This window comes from Sus scrofa, chromosome 1 (assembly GCF_054392235.1).
Source record: "Sus scrofa isolate SSC_HxYL_T2T_F1_AM1 chromosome 1, Sscrofa_HxYL_maternal_Yorkshire_Landrace_v2.0, whole genome shotgun sequence".
NCBI lineage: Eukaryota > Metazoa > Chordata > Mammalia > Artiodactyla > Suidae > Sus > Sus scrofa.
The window spans coordinates 116,515,612-116,542,366 of record NC_139383.1 but is presented as its reverse complement, the minus strand read 5'-3'; the positions used below and the strand labels follow the sequence as shown (position 1 = coordinate 116,542,366).

Sequence of the window (26,755 nt, the reverse complement as noted above, 5' to 3'; positions counted from 1 at the left end):
TACTATTTTATGGCTCGTTTATTTCCTTTAGAGAGCTTATCACATGCTGTTATCATGGTGATTTGTTTATTTGCCCATCATCTTTTTCTCTTCTGGCTTCAAGAGGGCAGAGATCATGCCGGTCATGTTTATGACTTTGTACCCTGTGTTTAGAACAATGCCTGAGACATGGTAGCCTCTCAAGAGATATTTATTGAATGGATATTTATCAATGAATAATGAAACTGTTCTCTCCAAGTCCTGATGCCTCTTTCTCTACTATCTTGAAACTGCCCCTACCGTCCTTACAACCGCTGGCCTGGTTCAGGCTCCATCAGCTCCAGCCTAGATTTCTGTAATAATCTCCTACACAATGGTCTCCATGTCTCTCTTGCCTTGTTACCATTCTTCACACAGCAGTTATGAAAATTAAGTTTTAAAATGAAAATCATGTCAGGCCCTGCTTCAATGCTTCAGTGGCCCCCAGCTACTTGCAGGAGGAATTTCAAGTCTCTCAAGTCAGCATTCAAAGCCCTTAGGGGCCTAGCTCCTGCTACCTCCTTGGTGGCATCTTTCTGAACTCTGGACCAACATCACATGCATGACCACAGAAATCTGCCTACAGTTTCCGTAACAAGTTGGGGTGTTGTAAAATGTTCCCACTTCCTAAATTTCCATTGCTCCCTGTTTGACCCCAGCCATCTAACCCTGCTAGAATACGACTTAGTCACTTCAGTCCCTCTGGGAACCAGCTCTCACTATCCACTGTGTACTCCAACACTGGACTTGTTCACCCTCCTACAGGTTCATCAGCTCTCCATAGCAGGCCTGGGCCTTTGAGTGGCCTGGTTATACAATGCTGCCCAAACACATCATTTAGTAAAGGGCACAGACTCTGGAGTCAGGCAAGGTTTGAATCCTTGGGGCACCACTTAACAGTTAAGTGACTTTAAACAGGTCCAAGCCTTGGATTCATGATCTGTAAAATAAGGATAAGAATTATATCTGTTTCATGTATGGGTATGTACTTCTGTGAGGATTAAATGAAATACATATGAAGAGTTTAGTAAAGTGAGCAGATAACAGAGGTGCCCTATGATCTTTCAAGTGAAGAGATAAATGTCAGGGTGAAGTACTAGAAAGCACCCCACTTAAGAGACACTTAATAAACTTTGTTGATTAAAAGGCATATATGGGAGTTCCCGTCATGGCTCAGTGGTTAATGAATCCATCTAGGAACCATGAGGTTTCGGGTTTGATCCCTGGCCTCGCTCAGTGGGTTAAGGATCTGTCGTTGCCGCGAGCTGTAATGTAGGTCGCAGCCGAGGCTTGGATCCTGTGTTGCCATGGTTCTGGCAATTAGACCCCTAGCTTGGGAACATCCATATGCCGTGGATGCGGCCCTAGAAAAGACAAAAAAAAGAAAAAAAAAAAAAGGCACATATGAGAAAGCAAAACAGACACAAATTCAATCCCTTCCACAGCCCAGAACTTCCAGTGACTTCTCACTGCCTTGAATTTAAAATGTAGTGTCCTCAGCACAGCTTTCCAGGTCTGCTCTACCCTGAGCCCTGTCTGCTTCTCTCCAGCCTGGCATCTCTTTCTCTCTCTCTCTCCACCCCCCTCCCCCCAACTATGGTTTCCTGCCTCCATGCCATTGCTCACACAGTCCCCTCTGTTTTGTCCCTCTGTTCTGTTTTTGATGCCCTTTCCATATTCATACCCACGCATTTAACACATGGTTTTTCTCTGTTTACATAGTGGGCAGGGACTCTGGGTTCTGCCGTTATCTTCCAGCTGTTAGTGTAAGACCTGACGAATAATCACGGAAAATAAAATCTTTGTGTTGAAAGAATGTGTGTGGTGTGGAGGTAGTAACCAGAAAGCTAGCATGGGCGGGGTGGGGAAACTGAGACCCAAGTGGTTACCAGTGGCTCACTCTCCAAAGTGACACAGCTGACCTCACCCCAACTCTATTATGAATTGCTTCTGTACAACATGCATTCCCTGGGGTCTCTGGTCTCCAGAAGGTGGAATCTGATTTTCCAGATATGGGATTTTCTGAGTCCTCAGGCAAGGATTAAAATGTCTGCACAGCTCTGCAGACTGAGGTAGTAAAACCATGTGGTGGCTGCAGGAGGTTGTTGCCATGTATAATAACTTTCTCAAGTTCCTCAAGCTGGATTTTCTTCATCCCTTTATTTCTTTCTTTATTTGGGCTGCACCTGCAGCATATGGAAGTTTCCAGGCTAGGGGACCAATCGGAGCTACAGCTGCCAGCCTACGCTGAAGCCACAGCAGCCCTGGATCCGAGCCGCACCTGCCACCTACACCCAGCTCATGGCAAAGCCAGATCCTTAACCCACTGAGCGAGGCCAGGGATTGAACCCACAACCTCATGGTTCCTGGTTGGATTTGTTTCTGCTGCGCCACGACAAGAACTCCTCCTCATTCCTTTAGATTAAAGGGATTCAGGCTCAGGTTTGAAGAAAAAGCAGGATCCCATCTTCTTTCTCCATGGCCCTGGAGCTCCAGACTGCCCTTTTCCATGCTGGCTAGAAGTGACTTGGGAACCTAAGGGCCCTCAGAAGGCAATGAAAGGGGAGCTGGGTCAACTAGCATAGCTGCTGCTATGACAGCCAGAGCCAAAGGAGGTCACCATTGATTCTGCATGCACTTAATTCTTTCTGCTGAGGCATGGGGCAGGGTTGACCCAAGGAGCTAAGGGGGAAGAGGTGGGACTGTGTGTGTGTGGGGAGGGACAGGACGGCGCTGAAGGCTGGGCTCTAGCCAGTCACTGTCTCTTTCTGGACCTCTGTTTCTGGTAAGTGTAAAATGAGGGCACAAGGTATAACTAACACCATTATCTGGTCCATATACTTCACCCCCCAGCAAGGCTGTCAAGACTGCAAGATTCACTGCTGGAGGGGGGTGGGGGTAGTGCCTTCAGATACAGGAGCCAGAGAGGAGGTCAGCTCTGAGCAAGACCCAAAGAGCGCAGAACACTGCCCTCAGGGACGGACCCCTGAGAGCCAGAGGAAGACCTACCCGAAAGGGGCCCCGGAGTTCAGACTCTGAGCCCTAGGTCTTCCCGTTATACTATTCTCCGGATTCTCTCCGGACGGAATTCGAGCTCCAGGCGCCGCCCTGACAAGAGGTTCCAGGGAGAAGAGGACCGGGTCGTGGCCACTGTCCCAGCGTCAGGGAGGAAAGGAGTCTCTTGATGCCCTTGTTTCTTGGGCTGCCCAGGGCAGCTCGGTCCAGTCCGGCAACCCCAGCCCAATTGGTCAGGAGACCTCAAAGGCGCAAGCCGCCAACACCTTCGGTGCTCCCGGGGTCCTGCCCCACCCTGGCCCCGCCCTCGGACCCCGCCCGCTTCCCTCGCCTCCGCCTAAGGCCGGAAGCCCCCTCCCCCTCCCCCTGCCGCTCTCCCGCACCCTTTATACTCTTCCAGTCCCTCTCCCTCTGCGGGTAGGGGGGGACTTCTCTCCGCCCGGTGCCCCCGCCTCTTCCTCTGGCTTCGGTTCCTCCATCCAGTCCCCCAAGTCCCTGCCCCGCCCCGCCCAGGCTCCTCCCTCATCCCGGCCCCGGCCCCGTTTCCCGCCCCAGACCCGGGCCTCCGGGCCCCGCTAGTCCTCACCCCGGCCCCGCCCCCGGCCCCCGGAAGCCTCTCCCCGCCCTCGGCCCCGCCCCCCCGAAGTTTCTTGGGCCCCTGCAGCCCTCAGGACAGAACGCGCAGAGCCGCCGCCCGGCGGGCCGTGGATGAAGGTGGCGGATCCTGTGCAGCGCCGGGAGTGAGCGGCCGAGCGGCCGGACCTCAGCCGACTAGTCATGGAAGAGGAGGTGAGGGCCGGGCCAGGTGGAGGGGCCTGGCCTGGGATCTTTGAGACCCTCGCGGTGGTTGGGGTCCCTGTCTCAGGCCCTTGTTCCAGCCAGTCCCTCTCCCGTGGCTCTCCGGACACCACCACCCATCCCCACCCTCACTCCGCAGACGGAGCCTGGGCAGATGAAAAGAGGCAGGCGCTGGAGTAGCGATCCTAGACTTGTCCTCCTTCATTATCTCTGTCTTCTCTCACCATCTGTGGGCATGGTGGTGGTTGTTGCTCCCATTGGATTGACGGGGAGACTGAGGCTCTGGTCTGTTTGATGACTTGCTAAAAGTGGCCTGGGTTGCTGGGCTCGAACCCTGGTTACTGTTGACTCCTTGTGCCCTCCTCTGTTGGATCCTGAAGGGGCACACTGTGTGTGTGTGCTTGTGGTGGGTCTGTGGGTTCTAAAGTCCCTGTCTCAAGGAGCCTTGAGGCTGTGACTGTGTCTATTGGCCGGAAGACTGGAGAAGTTGTATATTTTTCTCCTCTGTTTAAGTCCCTGAGTCCCCTTTCCCCTCTGAGTCTAGCTTCTCTCCTGCTGGGGTGTCAGGCCCTTGTAGGGACTGATCCCTGCCCCTGCCTCCCCTGAATGCCTGGAAGGCTGACTCCCTGGAGCAGCTGGGCAGCTGGACCAGCAAGTGTCCCTTGAGCTTCCCTCTCAGGATCTTCTTGGCCTAGGGTGGGGTCAGGCACTCTGTGACCCCTGCCCTTTACTTGCAGAATCAGTTATTTCAGTAGCTCCCTTATCCACGCACTTTGCCAGCACTTCTTGTGTGACTGTGGAATGAATAAATTAGGGAGGGTCACAGGATTTTGCATCTGGTCCTCTTGCGGGAGGTGGGGGAGGGGTGACAGGGTGATGGGGTGACGGGGTGACGGGGTGACGGGTGTCTCAGCTTCTGCCCTTCCCAGGACAAGGGAAGGGGATATGTCTTTGCTTAGGTGGGTGGAGAGGAAAGATGAAGGCTTCACTCTTGGGCCAACCCTGCCTGGCCACCTGGGTACCAGGCTGCCTATGTCCCCAGCAGTGCTCATCTCTCTGCTTCCGGGGACCACTGCCCAGGAGCAGCGAGCCTATCTGTCCAAGTTCTCTCCAGGCCGAGCCCCACATTTCTGTGGGATGGTAGATAAGTCACTTCCCCTCTAAGCCTGCATTTCCTCTTCTATAAACTATAGGGCCTGACTGACCTCCTCCCCGTGTCCTGATTGTAGCCCCTTCTCTCAGAGAGGGTGGAAATAGGGGGCATGGTCCAGCCACTATGATTTGCCGTGGTTTCTTGCTGACAGAGGTGGGGTCCCCTGCCACTTCCCTCCTCTGTTGTGAGGCCTGGACCGTCTGGCTATGGCCCCTCCCCTTCTCCCAGAGGATGTGGGACAGGATTACTCCATCTCCTAATCTGCTCTGGCCCCCAATTAAGGGAAGTTCTCCTGTGGCGTCCTGGGCTGATAGTTTGTCTCGTGGTCAGCCCAGAGTCTGCACTCCTTCTGGTCCTGAGTCTCTAATATCGCCACTTACGGACTCCCAGATGCCAAAATCTCCCCACATAGCTGGGCAATCTGAGGTCTTGCCCATCATCTCCCTGCATGGCCTGACCTTCCTTGTTGGGCTCCCTATCCTCTCCCTCCCCTTTGGCATCCCTGACTCTTTTCTTCCCATTTCTTCTGTCCATCGCTTCCTCTTTTCTTCTCCAGGCCTCAGTGCCCATCCTCATTTCTCTAAAACACCTCTTAGACCTTAGTCACCTGCTCTACCCCATGACCCCAGACTGGCCTCATCACCTCACTCCCAAATAGCTACTTCCAGTCCTCCTCCTAGCTTTCTTTGAACTTCTTCCCCAGGCCCCCTTGTGTCAAGCCCCCCTCATGCTTAGTGACTTCCTCTGTGCAGTGGGTTGGGAGTCCCCATCAGGCTGGGGTTTGGTGAAGAAATGTGTGTCTGGGACTGAGCATCTGTCTATTTGTGTTCTCAGGGCCTCAGTTTCCCCACCTGCAAAATAAAGGGGGGTGGGCCATCCAGAAATGCAATGATATGTGTGCAGAAGCTTTGAAACCTGCAGCGGGCAGTGTGAGGTATCGTTGCACCGGACTGAGGTTGAAAATCCCGGACTCAGGCTTTCCTGTCTCCACCCTGGGGCTCTGCCCCCTTCCTCTCAGTCCTGCCTTTCCCTGGCTTGGCCTCCAGTGGCACCAGGCTCCTCCTTTGCCCTTACCCATGTAGAGAGAAACAGGGCAATGTACTGTTACAGCCCTGGTTTTGTGACCTTGAGCTAACCTCTGGGCCTTTCTGGCCTGTGCTTTCTCACCCTGGAGTGAAGGGTTGAGAGTGTAGAGCCTTTGATACCCTTTGTGCCTTCCTTTCCTTCTCCTCTAGGCCAAGATATGTGTCTCTTTCTCTCCTCCCGAAACCCTTCCTTCTGCAAGGCCTTCCCAAACTAACCCCAAGCACTTACCTATCAGTGAGCTAAGACCGAGGTATCTGTCTGTTCAGGTGCCAGAACCATCCCAGTGGGCTGGGATCCTCTCAAGCAGGGGATGCCCACCCAACCCCCAGACTGGGGACCTCCCTTCTGTAGGGTCTGTATTGCCCCCATCAGACTGGAAGTTCCCCAGGGCAGAACCTGTGTCTCCTCTGTCTGATTACCCCATCACAGGGCTCTGACATGGTGGGTTCTTGGCAGAGTTTGGTCAGAGCATCATGGGGTTTAGTCAAAGGGCAAAGGCTGTCATCCTAAGCTCCGTGCCAGTTGAGGTACCAACAAGTTCTCCTCCACTGGTCTCTGTCTGTCTCTCTGTCATGGCCTGTTTTGTGGCTTTCCACATGCTCTTTCTGTGCACAGGGTTGGGGTGACTTGACATCTTCATCCTTTTTTTTTTTTAATGCATGTCCCAGAGATCCTGTCATCTCAGGCAAAGCAGAGCCAAGCTGGTGTCCAGGGGTGCCTCAGGAGCTGCTGACAGGGAGCAGGGAGGGCCTGAGTGAGGATGGGTGGGAGAGGAGAGGGCGAAACAGGAAGAACAGTGGTCAGCTGGTCAATAAGAGGAGAGGAGGCCGAGAAACTGGGCTGAGCAGGACAAAACCTCTCCTGTGAGCCCTGCCAAGAGGAGGGGCTGCTTATTAAAACTTACTGGGGCATAGCTGGCCCCCTGGTGGGAAAGTGTCTGAGGGGCAGGGAGAGGGGCTGGGTAGAGGGTGGTAGGCAAGCAGGACTCTGACCTCCAGCCAGGCCTGATTTCTCTTGGCCTTTGCTGTGGCTGATTGCTTTCAAGGAGACCCTCCCCTGGGCTTTGGTTCATGCCATCTCCGTCCTGTCAGTTGTCCCTCCCCCCATCCCATGGTGCCTTCTCTCCTCAGTCTCATCCCGGAACCCCCATCCCCTAAGGCTCTGGACTGGCTTCTCTAGCTAATCCAGTCCCGATACGCACTGAGCACTGCTCTGCTCCACCTGGAGAGGACGGTGGTCAGGGCACAGCCTTGCAACCTAGGAGCTTCCTTCCAACGGGCAGGGAGTTTTCCCCATCTCTGGCTGTGGGTGCGGCAAGCAAGGGAACGTCACAGTGGAGGGTGTTCAGAGAGGGGTGTGGATCCCCTGGGGTCGTGGTTGGACCTCTGAAAACAGGAGGCAAGCGTGGAGCTCAGCAGTGGGAGATCAGGGCAGCACACTCCACAGTCTTGTTTAACGGAAACCTAGAGCCTGCAGGCCTAGGTGGCCAGCTGCTGTAGTTGCTAAGGGAGGGGTGTGACTTGTCAGACGTCGGGGTGGAGTTTCCCGTTTCCCACTCCTTCCCTTCCAGCTCTGGGCCTGGACCCGCTTGCAGGTGTTTTGGAGGGGATGAGGCCCCTGTGGGTCACACAGCTCATGGGGCTGAACACAGGGTCTCTGGTGATGCTAGGAGGGAATATGGGGTGAAGGTAGGATGCTAGAGCCTCCCCTTCTTGTCAGAGGGCCCTTAGGTCCCCTTTTCCCCTGGTCAGGGTGGCTCCTAACTGGCCTGTAGGCAAGCCTCCCACTTCCTCATTCATCCATCTGGGAAGACCATTTGGAACCATCCCACTTCCCCATTTCTCTTGCCATCCACAAGTTAGGGACAGACCCTGAGGGGGCGCCTCTCATTCCTGGAGCTTCTGGGGCATTGCGGCCCAGCACCTAAGCCCAGAAAGGCCTGTCCTGAATTCTGAGCCAGGCCTTGGGAGAGGATCCCTGAGAGCCAGAGGGGATGGCAGTGACAACGATGGTAATAATAGTGACTGCCACCATTTACTAGGTTTACGGTATCCTAGGGACTGCTTTATACGCCATATCTTTTTATTCAGCAGCAAATATTTATTGAGCACCTACTGTGTGCTAGACACAGTCTAGGCCCTGGGGATACAGCAGTAAACAAAAGAAAAATCCTTTGCCCTCGTGGAGTTATAATCCTTGCAACTTCTGTTAATATTGTCATTTCACAGGTGAAGAAACTGAGGCTTAGTGAGATCTAGTGCATGACCTGGCCTCCAAAGCTCAGACTCCTGACCGACCACCAGAGGGTGCAGAGGGGGCGGAGGCCATGGTGGGAACCAGACTGGGAATTCCCTGCCATAATGGAGAGCAGGGAGGCTGACCCCTGCCCAGCACCTGACAGCTTACCACACCCCTGTCTGGGCTTGTCCTTCCAAAGGCTGCTGTGGCCACAGGGTATCCCTGGGGAGAGGTATGCTCCTTTTAACTGGAGCCCCTTTTTGAGCTTTATGTAAATTATAAACTCATCAAAATTAGTCAGTGCTAGTTTCCTTCTAGCATCCTCTAGATTCTGACATGCTCTTAACCCCCTCTCCTCTACCTTCCCCTTCAAACTCATCACTGTGGGTACCAGTCACTGAAGCAAAGTGGTTAACAAACTGGGTGTATTTTTATTTTCATTTCACAGATACTCTTTTTTCTTTTTTTTTTTTTTAGGGCTGCACCCATAGCATATGGAGGTTCCCAGGCTGGGGGTTCAGTTGGAACTGTATCTGTTGCCCTCTGCCATAGCCTCAGCAATGCGGGATCCGAGCCACGTCTTTGACCAACACCACAGCTCACGGCAATGCCAGATCCTCAACCCACTGAGGGATCAAACCTGCATCCTCATGGATCCTAGTTGGGTTTGTTAACCACTGAGCCACGATGCGAACTCCCACAGATATTCTTGAGCACCCTTTATTTGTAAAGGAACAGTGTTGGGTTCCGGGGACTACAGGTGAATTTGACCCTATCTGGTAGGTATATACCTGGCACCCAGCTACCCAAGCAGGTAATCAAGAGGCACAAGGTGTCAGTGACTAGCCTGGAGGCCCTAGGGTGGCTGCCATGTCCTAGAGAAGGGCTTGAGTTTATCTCCGGTACCTGCCTGGGGTCAAAGGCAGCGTCCTTGGAGCCCTTACCAGTGGGGGTGGCTGCCCTAACATCCTGGCCTGGGGCAGCAAGGAGAGCAGTGGAGGCTCCTGCTTTGGGGCTGCAGAGTGGGCTCTAGAAGGGTAGGGGGAAAGAGGGAGATTACCACTCTGCCTGCCTGCCTCCTCCCACCTTCTGATCCCACTTGGATGTCCTTTACCCTGGGAGGATTTCTTGGGCCACTTTGGTCTGAACCAGGTCCCCCCCATCCTTTCTCCCTCCTCTTCACTCCCCCTTCACTGTTTCCTTCGTAGCATTTCACACTTGTTAACATGTTCATGTCTGGTGTTTATTTGTTCAGCTCCTCCTTCCCCGCGTCGCCAGCACTCTGAGGGTAGAGATACGTTATTTTTATTCCTCTCTGCCTCTCCAGCACCTGTGACATTGCAGGTGCTCAGTACAACATGTATTGATGTGCTTGAATGAACAGACCAGAGGCAGAATGGTGGAGGGAGGCAGAGACCCAACTGGAATGCTGGCTCTGTCCCTCCAGCGGTGTGACTCTGGCATGTCATCTCCCTTCTTGAAGCTTCAGTCTGCTGGATAATGACACTTCTGCCTGGGAGGGTGGTTGCATGGGTTAAATGAGACGATGTGTAAAAGGTAATACCAGTGGCTCGGTGTAAGGTGGCTGCTGTTATTACTATTATTCCTGATGTTGGATTAAGAATATCTGCCTCAGGGGTTGTGGGGAAGCTCCCACAGGGTGATATCAATAGGTCTCTAGCAGAGAGACACATCCCTCGGGTGGCCTCACGGCGTGTCCCAATACTGTGTTACAGGGTGTGAAGGAGGCGAGCGAGAAGCCTCGGGGAGCGCAAACAGCGGATAAGGCTGGCTGGATCAAAAAGAGCAGCGGGGGCTTCCTGGGGCTCTGGAAAGACCGCTATCTGCTCCTCTGCCAGGCCCAGCTGCTGGTCTACGAGAATGAGGTAAGGCCCTGACTGGTCCTGAATTTGGGGGTGCCGGGGAAGGGAGCAGAGTGGGGGCAGCCCAGGCCAGCAGAGGATCACAGAACCAGAACTGGAAGACCTGTTCCAATTTTGACCTGCTGTGCCATCTTGGGTGATTGCTTGGTCTTCTCTGGCTCTGTGCAGTATGGGGACGATACTCTAGATGTGAGTCTAGGGCTCCTGGATGAGGGCCTCTTTGAAGTGTATGTGCAGCAGGATCTGTGTCTCCTCAGCTGTCTACCTACACTGCAACTCCCCATCCCAGGGCCTAGGTTCCACCTATGTGAAGGTTCCAGAAAACTGAAGCCTGCTCCACTCAGTAATGATAGTAGAAGTAATACTTACTGTTCATGGGTGTTTGGAAGTCTTACATCATACTTCTCAGATGATGCTCACGATGGTCCCATAAGCGCAGTCATCATGTCACATTCTAACAGAGAAGGACTCTGACGCTCAGGGTGGCCAAATCCTGTTCAACATCTCCAGGAATGAAGCAATGAGATCTTGCTGTGTAGCACTGGAAACTATCTAGTCACTTATGATGGAGCATGATGATGTGAGAAAAAAGAATCTATACATGTACATGTAACTGGGTCACCATGCCGTACAGTAGAAAATTGACAGAACACTGTAAACTAGCTGTAATGAAAAAAATAAAAATCATTATATAAAATGAACAAACGAACAAACAAAAACATCTCCGGGAATGAAGAACCAAAGCTGGGGCTCTCTCCACCCAGCTATGCCAGAAGAAAACTCCAAAACTTATTTGTGGTGGGAATCCTCTAAAATATGTAGGCTCTCCTCTGCCTTCATCAGCATAAGCTGCTGGCCTAAATAGCCATCTTTCCTCGGTGGCTCAGAGTCACTGATTAGCAGACTGTTCCATATCGCCAGACTGCCCTTTTCAGCTTTGCTCTCTCCTTTAACATCAGGCTGCCAGTGGCCACTTCCATCGTCCTTGTGCCTCTCACAGTCCTCACATCTTCCCACTTCGGTCTTGTGCCCTAGTCATTTCAGCAGGCTTCGAACTTGGACAACCCAGGATGTGGAAGTTGTATGTCAATTATCAGTAGTCCTAGGTAAAGACCCGAGGTGGAAAGACGGCCCTTACTTGGAGATGCTGTTTGTGTTCTAGGGTCGAGGCCGTGTGAGGGCCGGTCCACTGTAAATGGGCCATTGCTGTCTGCCTTTGACAGATGGAGTACTTGGGGAAGCACTGGCCATTGGGGCGGTGGGGGGGAAGGCAGAGAAAGGGAGATCTTGCCTGTTCCCTATCAGCCTCGCCCAGCATGCCTCAGGCTGGATTAGCAAATTCATAATTGTCCCAGACCAAGAAAGGTTGGGCAACCAGGTGTGGGTGTTTAAAGAAACTGCCTTTTTAGTTTCCACCATGGCTCAGCAGTAACAAACCTGACTAGCATCCATGAGGATGCAGGTTCAATCCCCAGCCCCACTCATGAGCTGTCGTGTAGGTTGCAGTTGCGGCTCAGATCTGGCATTGCTGTGGCTGTGGGGTAGGCTGGCGGCTGCTGGGTCAATTAGATCCTTAGCCTGGGAGCCTCCATATGACGTGGGTGTGGCCTTAAAAAGCAAAAAAAAAAAAAAAAAAAGAGAGGTTCTGCCTTTGAAAAGCACCTCACCTCTACTGCTGCCTGAATCACCAGGCTTGTGGAATTGAGGTGTCAGAGAAGCAGCTGAAGGAGGCCAAGGAGGGGGTGAATGGTGCAGACAGCCCCCCAGATGTTCTCTACTGCTGCTGTCACCAAATTAGGATGTGCTGTGGCGGCAGCAGGGGGGCTATTTTTATAAATAAAGGGGGTTGTCGCAGTTTCCTCCAGTCCTAGCTGCCGTAGGAGTTGAGTGACAGGCGCCCCCAGCTGTCAGCCTGTCAGTGCCAGACTTGTCGTGGGCCACCTTTCTACATCTGGCCACGTTTGGGAAGCAGGGAGGATTTCACATCCCCTAAACATGAAAAGTCTAAATCACGCTTTAAAAAAAAAAAAAAGAAATCACTATTAAAAACCTCAAGGCGGTTACAAGAACTTAGCACTCGGGGGCGGGGGAACTTGGCGCAAGAGAAGGAATTGAGAAATGCTTATTAGTTCAATTCCTCTTTCTGATGTAAGGAACTAGGCGAGTACTAGTGACTCTTGGCTGTTCCTTTGCTGTCCCTGAGGCTGACACTCCAAAAATGCTGCCCCCACCCAGTGCCTGCTGGTTTATCCGATTTGTCTGAGCTGCTGAAGGGCCAGATGATTCAGCGTTTCAGGTTGAGAGGAGACCCAGGTCAGGCAGCCATGGGGAGCTGGGTGGTAGAGGTGGACTGTCTGTTTCCAGATGGAGGAAGTTACGTTCCTGCCGGCAGCTGCCCAGTTGGGCGAGGCCAGCACGCATGGGGTGGGTGAGCCACTCTTTCCGGGAAAGGGTGTCTCGCTCCGAGTCAGGCATTCAGTTCAGCAAACTTTCCCTATGTCCCTGCCTTTCGAAGGCTGCCCTTTGTAAGACACAGTAGGGGGAACAGACAGGAGAGCAGATGTACTTGCAAAGGGTAGAGAAAGACGGATTGGCGGGGAGTTAGAGCCTTTCTGCCCCATGACACGGTGTCCCTAGCACCTGGTAGGATCCCTGCAGTGGTGCCCTTTGATGGGGAAGCTCAGGATAGGGAGAGCACCGAGGCTCAGGCTCATGCTTGGGTTCATGCAGGTGGTTAGGGCCTAGAGACTCGGGGTTGGAAAGAGTTGCATAGAGGCAAAAATAGGAAAAGACACCTGATTAAATCTGGATGGGAAAGATCAGGCCACAGTGACCACCTGTTCCCCTTCCCCTGAAGGGCTGAAGAGAGAGTAGGTCAGTGGTTACCCACTTAGCTATAAACATCTGCTTTGAAAAATACTCAGGTCTGGGCTCTACCCCCAGGGGTCCTGATGTGATTGGTCTGGGACAGTGCCTGGGCATTGGGGTTTTTAAAGCCCAGTGTAGAACAGAGGTTCACAAACTGATGCATAAGTGACAGTCACCTGAAGGACTTGTTAAAATTGAGATTGCCAGGCCCGTTCCCTCAAGAATATGATTCGGTAGGGATGGGGTTTGAGAATTTGCATTTCTGCTAAGTTCTCAGGTAATGCTGATGCTGCTGGCCCAGGTACCACACCTAGAGGACCACTGTGCAAAGCAGCCTACTGCTAGGGCACTGTCTAACCTCTGGCTCTGACTGGCAGGAGTGTGTTATGCTAGAAAAAGCTCTGGCCTGGGAGTCAAAGGATGTGGGTTTGAGTCTGGCCTCGCCCCTTGTATTTGGGTCTGTTTACTTCACCTCTTTCTCTATAAATGATTCAAATACCAGGGTTCTAGGATTTGGGAGTGTTTGAGAGGTTCAGGAGAATCAGGGATGCAAAAGTGCTTGCTAAGTGTCAGGGTTTCCTAGTATATTTGGATTACCATGGATGGAAATAGGGGCAGTTCCTCTGCAAATTAATCCAGTCACTGCCTCCCAGATTGTCCACCCAAAACTGAGCCTTGAGGCAGTCCCTGGCTGGATGCTCCAGCTGGCTCTGCGCGATGTCCAACAGCAGGAGTTTGCTCAACTCGTTGGCCAGTCTCCTGCATCTACTTCCCTGCAGTCTCCAGGGTGAGAGTGTGCCACACCCAGGAAGCTGTTCCAGATGGGTGTCCCCTGGAAGAGGAATCAACTGACCACCATGGAGAAAGGAGCGTGTCCCAGGCAGCTTGCTGGCGAGGCACCTGGTGGGTAGAGCCCACGAGGAGAGAATACTCAAGGGCTAGGGCTGGCGGGCAGGAAGGCAGCCCAGCCAGCATCCAGAGGTGGCCGAGAGGAGGCTGGCCACTGTCCTGGCCACCAGTCCTACTAGTGATGCAGCCTCAGGATGGCAGGCTTGGGCAGGGCTCTTGAAGGAGCCCTTGCCCTCTTCACCGTGCAGGCCACAGGGAGTGGCCTCTCATTCAAGCCAAGGGTCAGCGAAAGAAGATGCCAAGTAGGGAAGTCAACTCAGGATCACTGTGGTGAAGGCACATGTAGCCCCAAGTGAGCCTTATTCACACTTCCCTCTGTGGCTCTGCCTGGAAAGCCTTTTTCTCCCCTCATTTTGTGACAACTTGCTGTTTTTCCCAGGCCACTTCTTCCACAGATCTCCGCCTGGCCTCTGTGTCTGCATGGACCCCCAGGGACACTTTCCTAAGCCTCTCCAGCTTCCCCTGTTTTCTCCTTTAACCTTAGGCATGTTTGAGTCAGCCCTGCTACCCACCTTTGGGCTGTGAGCCCCATTTCTCGTATGGTTGGTGTGGCTTAAAGGCATCCCTCCAACCAGTATGGACTGAGTGCCATCTACTTGCCAGGGTCTGAATGCCTCATCTTGGTGGTTGCTTGGCAGCCTGAGGTCCCCCACTGGCCAAGTGGTGCCCTCTCTGAGTGGGATCAGGGTCTGATGTTTGAGGGTCTGGGTGCATCTAACTCTCACCGTGTCCCCTCTGCCTCCCTCTCTAGGACGAGCAGAAGTGTGTGGAGACAGTGGAGCTGGGCAGCTATGAAAAGTGCCAGGACCTTCGTGCCCTTCTCAAGAGGAAACACCGCTTTATCCTGCTGCGGTCCCCAGGGAACAAGGTATGGCCAGGCCCCCTCCTGGCTGACTTCTGTCCAGGATAGGATCTGCTGGAGAAGGTCACCCATGGAAGGCTCTCTGAGACAGTCTGGGCCCCTGGATGCAGCCTGCTCATTCTCTGTTGAATGTGGCTGAGACTTAGACCTGGGGGCCATCGTGGTTTGGATCTTTGGCTTGTTTTTGTCTTGGAGTCCCCTCAGCCCCTGGTTGATAGGAGGTGTATTTAGGGCTCTGCTGAGAGCTTTGCTCCCTTCCAGGCCCTGGGGCCTCCTTCCCAGGCTGTAGCTGGAAAGTAGCCTTTGAGCAGTGGGGCCCTTGGCCTTCTCCCCAGGGCTGAGGCAAGAAAGCTGGGATGAGGCCCTCACCCTACCAGGCCCCTAACACTCTGACGTCGTCAGGCGGCCACACCCTCCCCTCATCCCAGGCCTCCCCAGGGGGGACCACTCTTCCTCCCCTCCATCCTGGACTCAGTGCTTGCACCCTCAGCCCCCCAGCTGTCCTCCCCTCGCACTGTCCTTTCTTGGCTGAGCTGGAGGAAGTCTCTTGCCTGAGACGTTCTTTCCCTGGGACATGCTGTGTGTGCAGATGAAGTCCGCTTTTTGCACCTCGCATCTCTGCCAGGGAGTCCGGGTGGATGTTGACACATGGCGGAGCTTCGCAGATGTCAGGAGGGAGTTCAGATTGGAGGCTGGCTTGTCCAGTGCCTCTCGCCAGCTCTCGCCCATCTGCAGCTGGGCCACGCCTGGCCCCAACCTCTGCACATCATGTGGAGCCTCACAGAGCAGGGCTGAGTCACAGAGGCTGGGGGTTGGGGAGCCAGCATAGTCTGGGCTTGCCCGAGGCCATTCTGTTTCTTCCCCAGCTTTAGGGGCCAGGAACTCAGTCCTCTGTGGGCCCTGGAGGACATCATGAAGCTGTACCCACTAACCCTCTGTTAGTGCGTGAGGGCAAGGAAGCGACTTGGAGCTGGGGCTGGGGCTGGGGCTGGGGTGTTCTCAGGGTAGGGGCAGGTTTCATTTGACATCTGCTGCTTAGGGCTCTGTGAGGAATGGGAGAGCCACATTTTGGTCTTTCAGGCCCTGGAGGCCCCAACTTGTCCTGGAGACCCATTTCTGCTCTGAGTGGCACAGCGTTTGAGTGTGTGTTTAGAGGCATATAGAGTGTGCTGTGCGTGAAGGTCTGCGTGTGTGCACTGCTTTATGTGCAGGTGAGTGTGTTCGCTGGCTGAGGGGCCGTCTGGGTCTCTGTGTGTCTCTTAGTGAGCTTATGTGGGTGTGGGGCCGAGGGGGCCTTGCTTCTCTGTCCTCTGCCAATGCTGATCTGTGGGCCTCTTTTCCCTATTCTGAGAATCAGCTGGTGGTGGGCTAGCAGGTCGGGCCTGCTCAGGGTGGGACATCACCTTCCAAGAGTCCTGTTTGTGCAGCTGCATTCCCAGCTGCTTTTGCCAACACCCTCCCTTTCATCCCCGAGTCATGCCAAGAGTTCAGGTTGGCTCTGGGTGACTCTAGGAACAAGGCGATCCTTTGGGGAGATGGGCCTATGGAGTGATTGGTGGGGGCTGCAGGGCAGTGGGAGCACAGCACACCCTGATTCCAGCTCAAGGCCCCCAACCCCTGGTGCCCCGGGAACTCATCCAGAGGTCAGATGGTGAACAGCCCAGAGCACTGCCTTCCCCTCTCCCCTGCATCCTCTCTCTCAACCGCCTTTCCTATCGCCTTGGGTAGTCTGTCCTCATTGAGGCCGCAGGCTGACCGGAGGGTCACATGACCCCGCTGTCTGGTCCTGAGGCCGCCTTTTTTTCCCTTCTAATCAAATAAACAAAGACTCCAGTGTCTTGCATGCCCCTCTCCCTCCTGCCTCCCCATCCCCACGCCCCTGCCATGAGGTCACAGGCAGATGATGCCAGGAAGCAGGGTGGCCTCTGCTGGGCCTTGCGGCCCTGCTGGTTTTGGCCAGCTTGGCCCTTTCCTCTTTCCTGCCTCCTCTCTCCCCCTCCCATTTCTTTCCTCTCTGCCATTTTGTCCTCCCCCCTTTCCCAGCCATTCGGGCCTTCTTTGTGGCCAGTCCTGTTAGCTTCTAAACTCCTACTGGGGCCTGTACCCTTGGGGCTTCTTGGAGGGGTTGGGCAGGGACCTGCACAGCCTGTGGCTCTTCAAAACATAGGGGTGGGGCAAGAGGAGCAACTCCTTGGTCTTCTGTCCCTATGCTAACCACCTATGTGGGATGTGGCTCATTCAGCCTGGATTACAGGGTTCCTTTAGGTGGGTCTGGCCATATTTATTTATTTATTTTTTAGGCCTGCACCCACAGCATATGGAGGTTCCCAGGCTAGGGTTGAATTGGGGCTGCAGCCTCTGGCTTATGCCACAGACACAGCAATGCCAGATCCTTAACCCACTGACTGAGGCCAGGCATCGAACCTATGTCCTCATGGATACTAGTCAGATTCATTTCTCATGAGCCATGACGAGAGCTCTAGGACTGGCCCTATTTAACCTCAAATTCCCTCTCCTAGGGGAGCCTATAGGCTGACACCCTCCCCTCAAGCCTGCCTTGCTGGCCTGGCCTGTGGGGAAGGGCCACAGTTTGGGTTTGGTCCGGTGGTTCTGTTCTTGTCCCTTTGAGGCCCCAAATGGTAAAAAGACCCATGCAGGCCTCATTGCACGTTGGTGGGACTAGAATTTCATGATCTTGCCTCCCAGGCCAGTGCCCTTTCTCTGCCCCTCCCTTGCCGCCTCTGTTGCCAGGTTTAAATGTATGTCACTCAGGCTCTCTGGGATGCTAAGTTCTGCACCAGGCAGGAGCCCCATCAACTCAGGACCTGCAAGCGGCTGTGAGGATGGGCTGCCCTGGGCCGCCTTACTTGCAGCCCTTATCACAGGGTTGGGTGGGCTCTTGCAGAGCCCAGATGCAGCGCTGTCCCTTCCTGAGCCCCCAGCAGCCCTCATGGCTGGGCTGAGGCAGTTGCCAAGGGGCCCTGGGATTTCCAACTTAGCTGCTGATCTGCTGCCAGGATCAAATTTACCCTGGTCATGCAAATGAGTATTTGGCTGTGCCTGGTGTGGGCAGGTGGGTGGGACCCAGGGCCCCGTATGAGGAGAAGGCAGCGGCGGCCAGGAGGAAGTTATATAATGAGGATGCTGAGGGGGCCAGGCAGGCTGTGTGTTATGTAACTGGAAGAGAGGCAGGAGTGAAGGCGCAACCTGACACACGGGTGGGGATGGGCAGCTGGCCACCCGCCGGACAAAGAACTAGGGCATCTTGAGGTCAGGGATTGGGCAGCGGCTCCAAAATGAGAACCTTAGGCCAGTTCATTCATTGATTAGCTATTCATTCAGTAACTCTTTACTAAAGACCCCCTATATGCCAGGCCCTGGCTTTAGTTTTGTTTAATTCCCTTAGCCTTGCTTTGTGGTAAGCGGTGTCATCCCTTTTTCCAGATGAGAAAACTAGGACTCTTGTCCAGAAGGAGAGAAATGGTGGTAATTCCTATGACTGAGCACCCTTTCTGTGCCCACTTCCACATTCAACACTTTGAGTACATCACTGATCCTCACAGCTCCCTGAGCGCAGGGCGGGTCGGCAGTGAGTGCTGCTCTGTCAGCTCGAGGCCCTACTGCTGTGTCCACCATGCAGGGCGGCTCCTCTCTTTGTTTGGCCTCACTCCTTCCAACATTTCTGGTCTGACCTCGGGGCCTGGAAGGCAGAGGCCTCTCTGAGCTGCCTTTTTATTCTAATGTAGGAGCTGGGAGCGCCTGCCTGAGGTGGGATGGGACCCAAAGGATGGATGGGATGGGGCATGAATTCGAGTCATGGGATTACTTCAGGCCACCTTGGCCTAGTCCCATCCCATCTGATGAGCCTCTGCTTCCTCACTTATATGATGAGGGGGCTGGAATTGACCCCTAGTGCCCTTTCTCTAAGTCTATAATTCCAGGCCAGAAAGGAGACCTTGGGACTTTTTCACTCGGCTAGAACTGGGTGTGGGGACCGCTGGGCAGCTGCAGACGGCCCTGGTTCCAGCGGGCCTTCACCCGTGGATACCCATCACCTGTCACCCCTGCTGTACACAGTCTGGTGTGGGCGTAGACGGGGACTACTCCAACTTTATAGGGAAAACTGAGGTTCAAAGGTCAGGCACCTGGTCGGGGGGAGTCACGTGGAGTGAGACCAGATCTAGGCCCTTTCCACAGGGCCAAGCTGATTCAAATCCAAATCTCTGGCAGCTGTATGCATGGTGAGGGCCCCTTCTCTGCTGGATCTGTCCCTTCCCTTGCTCTGAAGCCACAGTGTCAGACCTGGTGTGGGGGTCCTTTTGGTTTGCTCCTGACCGGATGTTCGAGGGCAGACTTCAGTCTGGGGTGAGAAGCTTCCTTAAGCCCCCAAATGTGAACCCTTTTAAATATCTTCTGTCCACCCTACCCATGTCCTCTGTAGGTCAGCGACATCAAGTTCCAGGCACCCAGTGGGGAGGAGAAGGAATCCTGGATCAAAGCCCTCAATGAAGGGATCAACCGAGGCAAGAACAAGGCTTTTGATGAGGTGCGACGGTCCTGTGGATGCTCTGGGCCCCTTCCCCCATGTGTGATCTCATCCCAGACAGCCCTCTGATTATGTCACTGCTACAGACACTGGGGCATCTGCTTTGGTTACCTCATCTAATCCTCACAGCGCCCCTCAAAGTAGATGCTTCTGTTCCCATATTACGGATGAGGAAACTGAGGTGTGAGGAAAGTGGGTAACCTATTTTAAGTTAAAACTTGGGCAAGTCACGGGGTAACATTTAACGGGTTGAAGCCATGCATACTGTCCATCCCAGCTCCAGCCAGACACAGCAGGTGGGCTCAGGCCAGAGCGGTCTAGGGAGGAGCTGAGAGCCTGACAGCTCACTTTTCATTGGAGCTGTGAAGTCCGAGCCTGGCTGACTCTAGCCCTGGGCCTCCTTATCTGTCTGCAGTGGCCACCCAGCTCCCTCTGCTAAGGTGGTGACAGCAACAGGGCCATGACCGGACTTTGGGCAGGCAGGGTGTCCCACGGGGCCAGATCTCCTAGGGAAGGTTTGTCTTTGACATCACAGATTTGTAGCTGTTTGAGCTAAAATGAACCTGGGGGCCACTTAAAGTGACCCGTCGGATCACAAAAGACTGAGACCTAAGGGGAGCAAACTCTCTCAAGCAAGTTCCCTCTTAAACCCAAGTCCCCTGACTTGTAGCCAAGGCTCCTAGGTCATGTCTTTTGTGACTGTGTCATGCTGAGTCCTTCACTGGCTGGGGAAGTTGTCCTCATTTCATACAAGAGGGGTGGTGGACTGTCCTGTGTGTGTTGGAGGCCACAGGAGCATGGGCTGGGCCTTGGCTCCTCCACTGCAATGACCCCTAGGTGGGCCTGAGCCCTGAGCCTCACTGAGGGGCAGAAGAATCTTAGCCCACCCCTGTCATAGGATCAGGCTGCTCCAGGATGTGGATGTTTCCCATGTCACTCGTACTGTGACTTCCAGGCTACTCCCCACCCCCAATCCTTACCCTCAGATGGCAGATGCCGCCCTCCAGACGCCTCCACCCAGAGGGGTAGAGGGCCCGCGCTCGCTACCCGCCCCCTGCCCCGCCCCGGCTATCCCCAGGGGTCCTGGGGAGTGACTGAGGCCAGGACAGTCCTTTTCTGGAAGCCAGGTACTAGGTGATCATGGACTGTCTTCTCCCTGCTCCCCACCTAAGCACAAAAGCAGCTACAGGGCTGCTTCTGTGTTGTAGTAGACTGAGGGGTGAGGGCTGATTGCCCACATTTGGGCAGGAAGACTGGGACAAAGAGGGCAGTGCAGAGGAGGGAGGGCTCAGACTGCAGAGAGATGACAAAGGCCATGTAGAGACAGGGAGATGCCTCAAAGAGGGAGACGGCATGGGGCACTTGGCACAGGGAGGATGCAGGTGCAGATCCTACCCCTGAGTCAGGCTAGTACCTGGGCACTTCCTCCTCTTCTGTAGGCCTGGTGGGGACTGACGTGTTCCCTCTCCTTCCCAGGTGAAGGTGGACAAGAGCTGTGCCCTGGAGCACGTGACACGGGACCGCGTGCGTGGGGGCCAGCGGCGCCGGCCCCCTACAAGAGTCCACCTGAAGGAGGTAAGGCCTTGCCCCAGCTTGGCCACAGGTTGGGGGCCAGCCATCTGGGACTGCAGCTCCTTAGGGTGCAGCTTGAGGCCACCTTTGTCCTGAGGACTCTTGGCATTGAGCTTCCTGAGGGCTGTGCAAGGTGTCAGCGTGGAGGTGCGTGTGCAAGGTGTCAGCGTGGAGGTGCGTATGCTCAGGGAGCAGGTGTGCCTTCTCGCCTTGCTGAGGCCAGAAGGGGAGCTGCTGGCCTGAGGGGAGCTGAGCCTGGGGTTGGTCCCCGCCTCTCAGAGCTGAGCTTCCAGCTGGAGAAGAGACTGTCCTCTGACTGCTCCAGGCAGCGCTGTGTCTAGTTTCTGTACAGAGGGTGACTCTGGGAGGCTGAGCAGGAGGGGCCACAGGGGACCCACAGGCACTTGAGCCTTGAAGAATGGGGTTTCAGTGAGTGGACCTGGAGTGAGGGGGGTCCCGGATGGAGGGAGCAGCGTGAGCCTGAGGCACAGGGCAGGGGAGTTCAAGGGGTGCCTGGTCGGGGGAGGAAATGGTGGAGGTCTTGAAAGCAGGAGCCAGGGGCAGGATAGAAGAGAAGGCGTGTTCCAGAGGATGAGTCAAGTTGGCGGAGGAAAGGGCAGGGGGCCAGGAAATAGAGGGAGAGGTGGGACCTCCAGGCACCAGGAAGGGGTGAAAAGGGAGAGGTCAGTGGGAGAGACACTGGGAAGCAAGGGCCACCTGAGCTTGCAATTGAATCCAGGGGTCAAGGAGGTGAACTGGACAAAGAGGGAGGGCTGTCAGGAGTGCCCCCAAGGCTGAAGACCAGGTGAACAGAGGCCCTGGGCACAGGGTATTTAGGAGACACTATGGGCAAGGAGCAGGGGGAAGGGAGGAGCCCTTCTTCAGACCAGTGTTACTGATGAGGGTAGATGGTCCGGGCAGGTTTTGGAGGCCAGGAAAGAATCTCAGCTAATGCTACCTTTGGGGAGGGGGAGCCCCGAAGAGGAAGCACATCCAGAGAGAAGGGTGCAGGACTGGGGGTCATCAGCCAGGTTGGCAGTCGCAAGTCACCAGGCAGGACCCAGGAAAGAGGCAGATGGTGACGTTTACAGCACATTTTCTCAGGAGGCAGCTTAGGGCTGTCATGGAGTGCAGAGCAGGGATTCTGGAGGGAAGAAGACCATAATGGGGAGGATAGAGACAGAAAGGGGCCAAGGTCGTTGGGTGGTTTTCTTTTTTTCTTTATTTGGCCACGCCCACAGCATATGGATGTTCCTGTGGGCCAGGGATCGAACCCATGCCAGAGCAATGACTGACCCAAGCTGCTGCAGTGACAGTGCCAGATCCTGCACCACAAGAAAACTTGCCTTTTTTTTTTTTTTTTTTTGAGATGAGGCAGTCTGTTCCTTTCTGTCAGCTGAGGGGGAAAAGCCTGCAAAGGGAGCAACCAAAGTAGCCGGAGAGGAAAGGAATGTCTGAGGGAGGAGGCCTAGGAGGTGTTGGGGAGGGCCAGCCCTGGAGGGGGGACCCTCTGAGAAGAATTCCGGGAGGGACTTGTGTCCAGCGACTGAATGCATGTGTAGGTCGGGTCACTCATGTGTGTGTGTGTGTGTGTGTGTGTGTGTGTGTGTGTGTGTGTAAAAGGGAGTGAGGGACCTCAAGGGACCTTGGGAGCAGCCTCCTGCCCAGTCCTGCTCCAGTTTCTCTGAGGCTAGGCTTCCTGGGAGCTGTCCCCATGATGGTGGGCCTGCTGGGTGATCGTGTGGGCCCCTGGGGCCAGGTGGGGACAGCTGCCTGCTGGGCGCAGCTGTTCTCTGGCAGTCAGCTATGGTCTGGGGCCATGTGTGACAGCCTGAGGAGAGTGGGCACTGGCTGCTGAGCAGCTGGCAGGCAAGGCTGGAGAGCTCTGGCTGACTGGGGCTGGCAGACGGGACAGAGGTCTCCAGGGCGAGTAATTTCTGGGTGATACAGGAGACCCAAATTTGAGTTCTGACCTTGTTGCCTACTGGCTGTGGGGACTGTGGGTGGGTGGTTGCAGAGAAGGGACCCTTCCAAGGCCATATAGCCAGGTAGGGGTTCCAAACAGGCCTGGAACCATGTCCCTTGACACCCAGACCTGGACAGTTGCCCCTCAGAAAAGAGTGGACTGTTATACAGGCTGAAGGAAGCCAGGCTGGGTCACCAAGAGGACACCCTGGCTCTGCCTTCCCGGTCGGTGATTCCAAAACCAGGAATTCTACGGGAGTGAGAGAGAGGAGAGGATTCATCAGAGAATTACTTTGGCTTCTAACTGGTGGCCTTGGAAGCCAGGGCAGAGGACATGGAGAGTAGGGGACCAGGGGCTTTGGCAGCCAGGGTGGGAGGGCTTGAGTGACTTTGTAGGGGGCATACTGTTCCAATAACTGATCATCCACGTTGACTCCCATATCCTGCCCCCCTCCACCCCCCAGGTAGCCAATGCAGCATCTGACGGGCTTTCGCGCCTGGACCTCGATGTTCCCGACAGCGGGCCGCCAGTGTTTGCCCCCAGCAACGATGTCACTGCAGTCCAGCCCCGGGAGACGTTCCAGCCCCCCATGCCTCCTACCAAGCCTTCTCCAATGCCAGAGACAACCAGTCTTGGTGATAGAGTGGAGACCCCTGTTGGGGAGAGAGCCCCAACCCCTGTCCCAGCAAGCTCCGAGGCCCACCCTGAAAGCCGAGAGGACTCAGAGACCCTAACCGGGGAGGACAGTGGCTCTGAGCAGCCCCCCAACAGGGTTCTGCCTGACAAACTGAAGGTGAGCTGGGAGAACCCCAGCCCTGAGGAGCCCCCTAATCCTGAGAGTGTAGGACTGGTCCAGGTACCCGGTTCTGAGACATCCAAGGCTGTGCCCAAGGAGGGTGGGAAGCCCCCCGCCCCCCCACCCAAGATCTTATCAGAGAAACTGAGAGCCTCCATGAGTGGCATGGAGGCTTCGGGGCCAGCCCAGAGTCCTGGGGCCTCTGACACCTTGGCCCCAGGCCCAGCACAGGTCTCAGTGAATGGTGTGGATGACAGTCCTGAGCCCGTCAAGCCATCCCAGGCCACAGACACCCCAGGAACTCCCCCAAAGGATTCATCAACATCCATAGCACTGCCTCCCGGGGACCCACGACCTCAGTTCCATCCCCGCTGCTCCTCCCTGGGGGACCTGCTTGGGGAAGGTCCCCGACGTCCTCGGCAGCCTGGGGAGCGACTGTATCGGGCCCAGCTGGAGGTGAAGGTGGCCTCGGAACAGACGGAGAAACTGTTGAACAAGGTGCTGGGCAATGAGCCAGCCCCGGTGAACGCCGAGACATTGCTCAGCCAAGCTGTGGAGCAGCTGAGGCAGGCCACCCAGGTCCTGCAGGAGATCAGAGATCTGGGAGAGCTGAGCCAGGAAGCACCTGGGCTCCAGGAGAAGCGGAAGGAGCTGGTGACCCTCTATAGGAGAAGTGCACCCTAGGTTCTGCCAGGCCAGGGCATGGCCCTTCCTGGCCAGCTCAGTCCGTTAGAGCCCAGCCCTGCCGAGAAATGTGCTTCCGTTCAGGCTGTAGAAGGGTCACCAGGCAGGTTGGGGTTTGGCCAGGACCTGCGGAGACTCCTGGGATCCTTCCTGCCAACCTGGCTAGTGGTGCCAGGTGCCACCCAGGTGCTGTCTGGCCTGGCCTTGTGCTCTGGGCTTGGGCTGGGAGCACACACTCAGGTCCTCTGCTTGCGTGGTTGTTCCGAACAGCCCCAGGGCCTTGGCACGGCACTTGGGGTTTCTGGGGGTGGCATCATCTCTGCTTCCCACCCTCAATAGTTTACATTCCTGACTTCTGAATAGAGCACAGCTGAGCCCCCCCCTGCAGCCTCCACGTCCAGATGTTCCCAGGCAGAGAGCCTCATGGCAGAGGCAGCTTCAAGCCATAACCCACCCTCCCCACCCACCTATTCAGAGTAGCCACTGAGGCCTGAGTCTGTAGTCTAGGTTCCTCCAGCTGAGTGAGACCTAGAACCTAGCTAGGACCTCTGAAGACAGGTGGGGAACATCTGCCTGAGAAAGCCATTAGCTGTGTGGCCCCTCCCCAAGCCTATTTCCTATTCTGCAGGCCTTTGCCTCTGGTGAGCCATGACCGGAGGACTCCAGGGTGGAGGAGGAGCTCAAAGGGTGTCCTAGTCTAGTCTCTGCCCCTGGACCTGCTTGTGTCCAGCCTTGCACGTTCCTGTACAAGGTTAGCCCAGTGGCGACATCAGAAAATCCTGCCTGTAATTCACATGTCAACCTTCAGAAGAGAAGCTGCCCCAGCTTCTTTGCCTCCTGGATGGGATTTACATCTGGGTCTCTGTGGTTCCTTCTAGCCCCACATAGGTCCAGTATCCCAGTCATTTCTTCGAATGCCCTTGGGAGTGTGTCGGGGTCTGAAACTGCTTCCTTCTCCCCTTTTTCCCTACCCCTCCGGCTCAGGTTCCCCAGGGACTACTCCTCCTGCCTTGAGGAAGGAGTGTTTTCTCCTTCCTGGCCCATGCCTGCACCCTGGGCCTCTCCCTAGCCCCTCCTCCCATCATCTCTGGCTCCAGGAGCACATTGGGTCTCAATCCCGCTGCAGCAGCTGAACTGAGCTCAGAGACTATAGGTGCAGAGGCCCAGAGGGCCACTGCCACCGTCCCTGGGGCCTGTGGGAGTAGGAACAGCTTCTGACAGGTCTGCTCAGGGGGTTTCTGCAAATGCACTTTCGTTTACTGAGGGGGAGGGTCATGGCTGCATGCTCTGGCCTTCCTGCCCACTGCCCTACCCTCAGCCACCAGTCGTGCCCAATGAGGCCTGTTGGTGCAGGTCACTGCCTTCTTTATTCTGTTTCTAGTTGGTTCTTGAGGGTAGTGGGTTGGGATCAGGAGAGGTAGGAGTCCCCTTTGTACCAGGCAGGGGTCGGGGGAAGCAGCAGTATCATGGCTTGTGATACCCCACTGGCCTCCCCAAACCACATCCCTTGAACAGACTAAGCTTCTTTGCCACAGTATGCCTGTCTCTCCGTCTGTTTCCAGTAGGAGAGCAAGAATGTCACCACGTGCCCACAGTCACATGGCCCCCCCCTGCAATCTTCCTTGGGGAAATAGCCTTCCCTCACCAGCAGCTTGGCTGGGGCTTTAGCCAAGTCATCTGTCCAGGGACTAGAGGCTCAATTACCTCCCCTTATAAGTGACTAGACTGAGCAAGTTTCTCTAGGATCATCTCGGTGGCCTAATGCCATTTGTTCCTATGGGGATCCCATACCTTGGCAGACTGCACCCAAGGAGGGGAAGCCAGGTTCCAGGGGAGGGGAGGAAGTTCTGGAATAGTAGGGGCTACTTGGCTGTCTCCTTGAGGAGTATGGCATTCCATGTTTTCTGCTTATAAGCGCCTTTCTTGAGGTTTGGCAATAAATCCCTTCTTACAGAACTCTGCTGCAAGCCTGTTTGTTGGTATGGGGACCAGCTCCATGGCTTCACTGAAGCAGAGGGTAGGTGGTGGTTGATCAGGGCATCACCAGTCCTTTAAACTGCCTCCCCTCCCACAGTGCTCTGTGTTCGCTAAACTCAGCCAGGCCCTCCAGTCTCACCCTCCCCATGTTCGTGTTTCTATAGCCTGGGGGCTAAATGTTCTAGGTGACAGTGCTTTTCAGTTTTTAAAAACTTTATTTGGAAATAATTTCAAACATAGAGAAAAGTTTCAAGAATAAGTATAGTCCAAAGAAGACCCATGTACTCTGCTCAGATTGACCCTTTGGCTTATCTTTTGAGCACCTTCTCTCTGTAATATATACATAAGGTTGTTTTTTCCTTTTTTTTTTTTTTCATGTCTTTG

General features: G+C 54.8%; 1 protein-coding gene across 1 annotated transcript; it reads left to right on the top strand.

The window, feature by feature from the left end:
• Positions 1–3,704: 3,704 nt before the first annotated feature.
• Positions 3,705–26,350, top strand: PLEKHO2 (pleckstrin homology domain containing O2). Its single transcript, XM_013992891.3, has 6 exons — positions 3,705–3,822; positions 10,045–10,194; positions 14,720–14,836; positions 19,272–19,376; positions 20,853–20,951; positions 23,378–26,350. The coding sequence occupies exons 1-6, from the start codon at positions 3,811–3,813 to the stop codon at positions 24,392–24,394; spliced, it is 1,500 nt and encodes a 499-aa protein (XP_013848345.1). The 5' UTR covers positions 3,705–3,810; the 3' UTR covers positions 24,395–26,350.
• Positions 26,351–26,755: the final 405 nt, after the last annotated feature.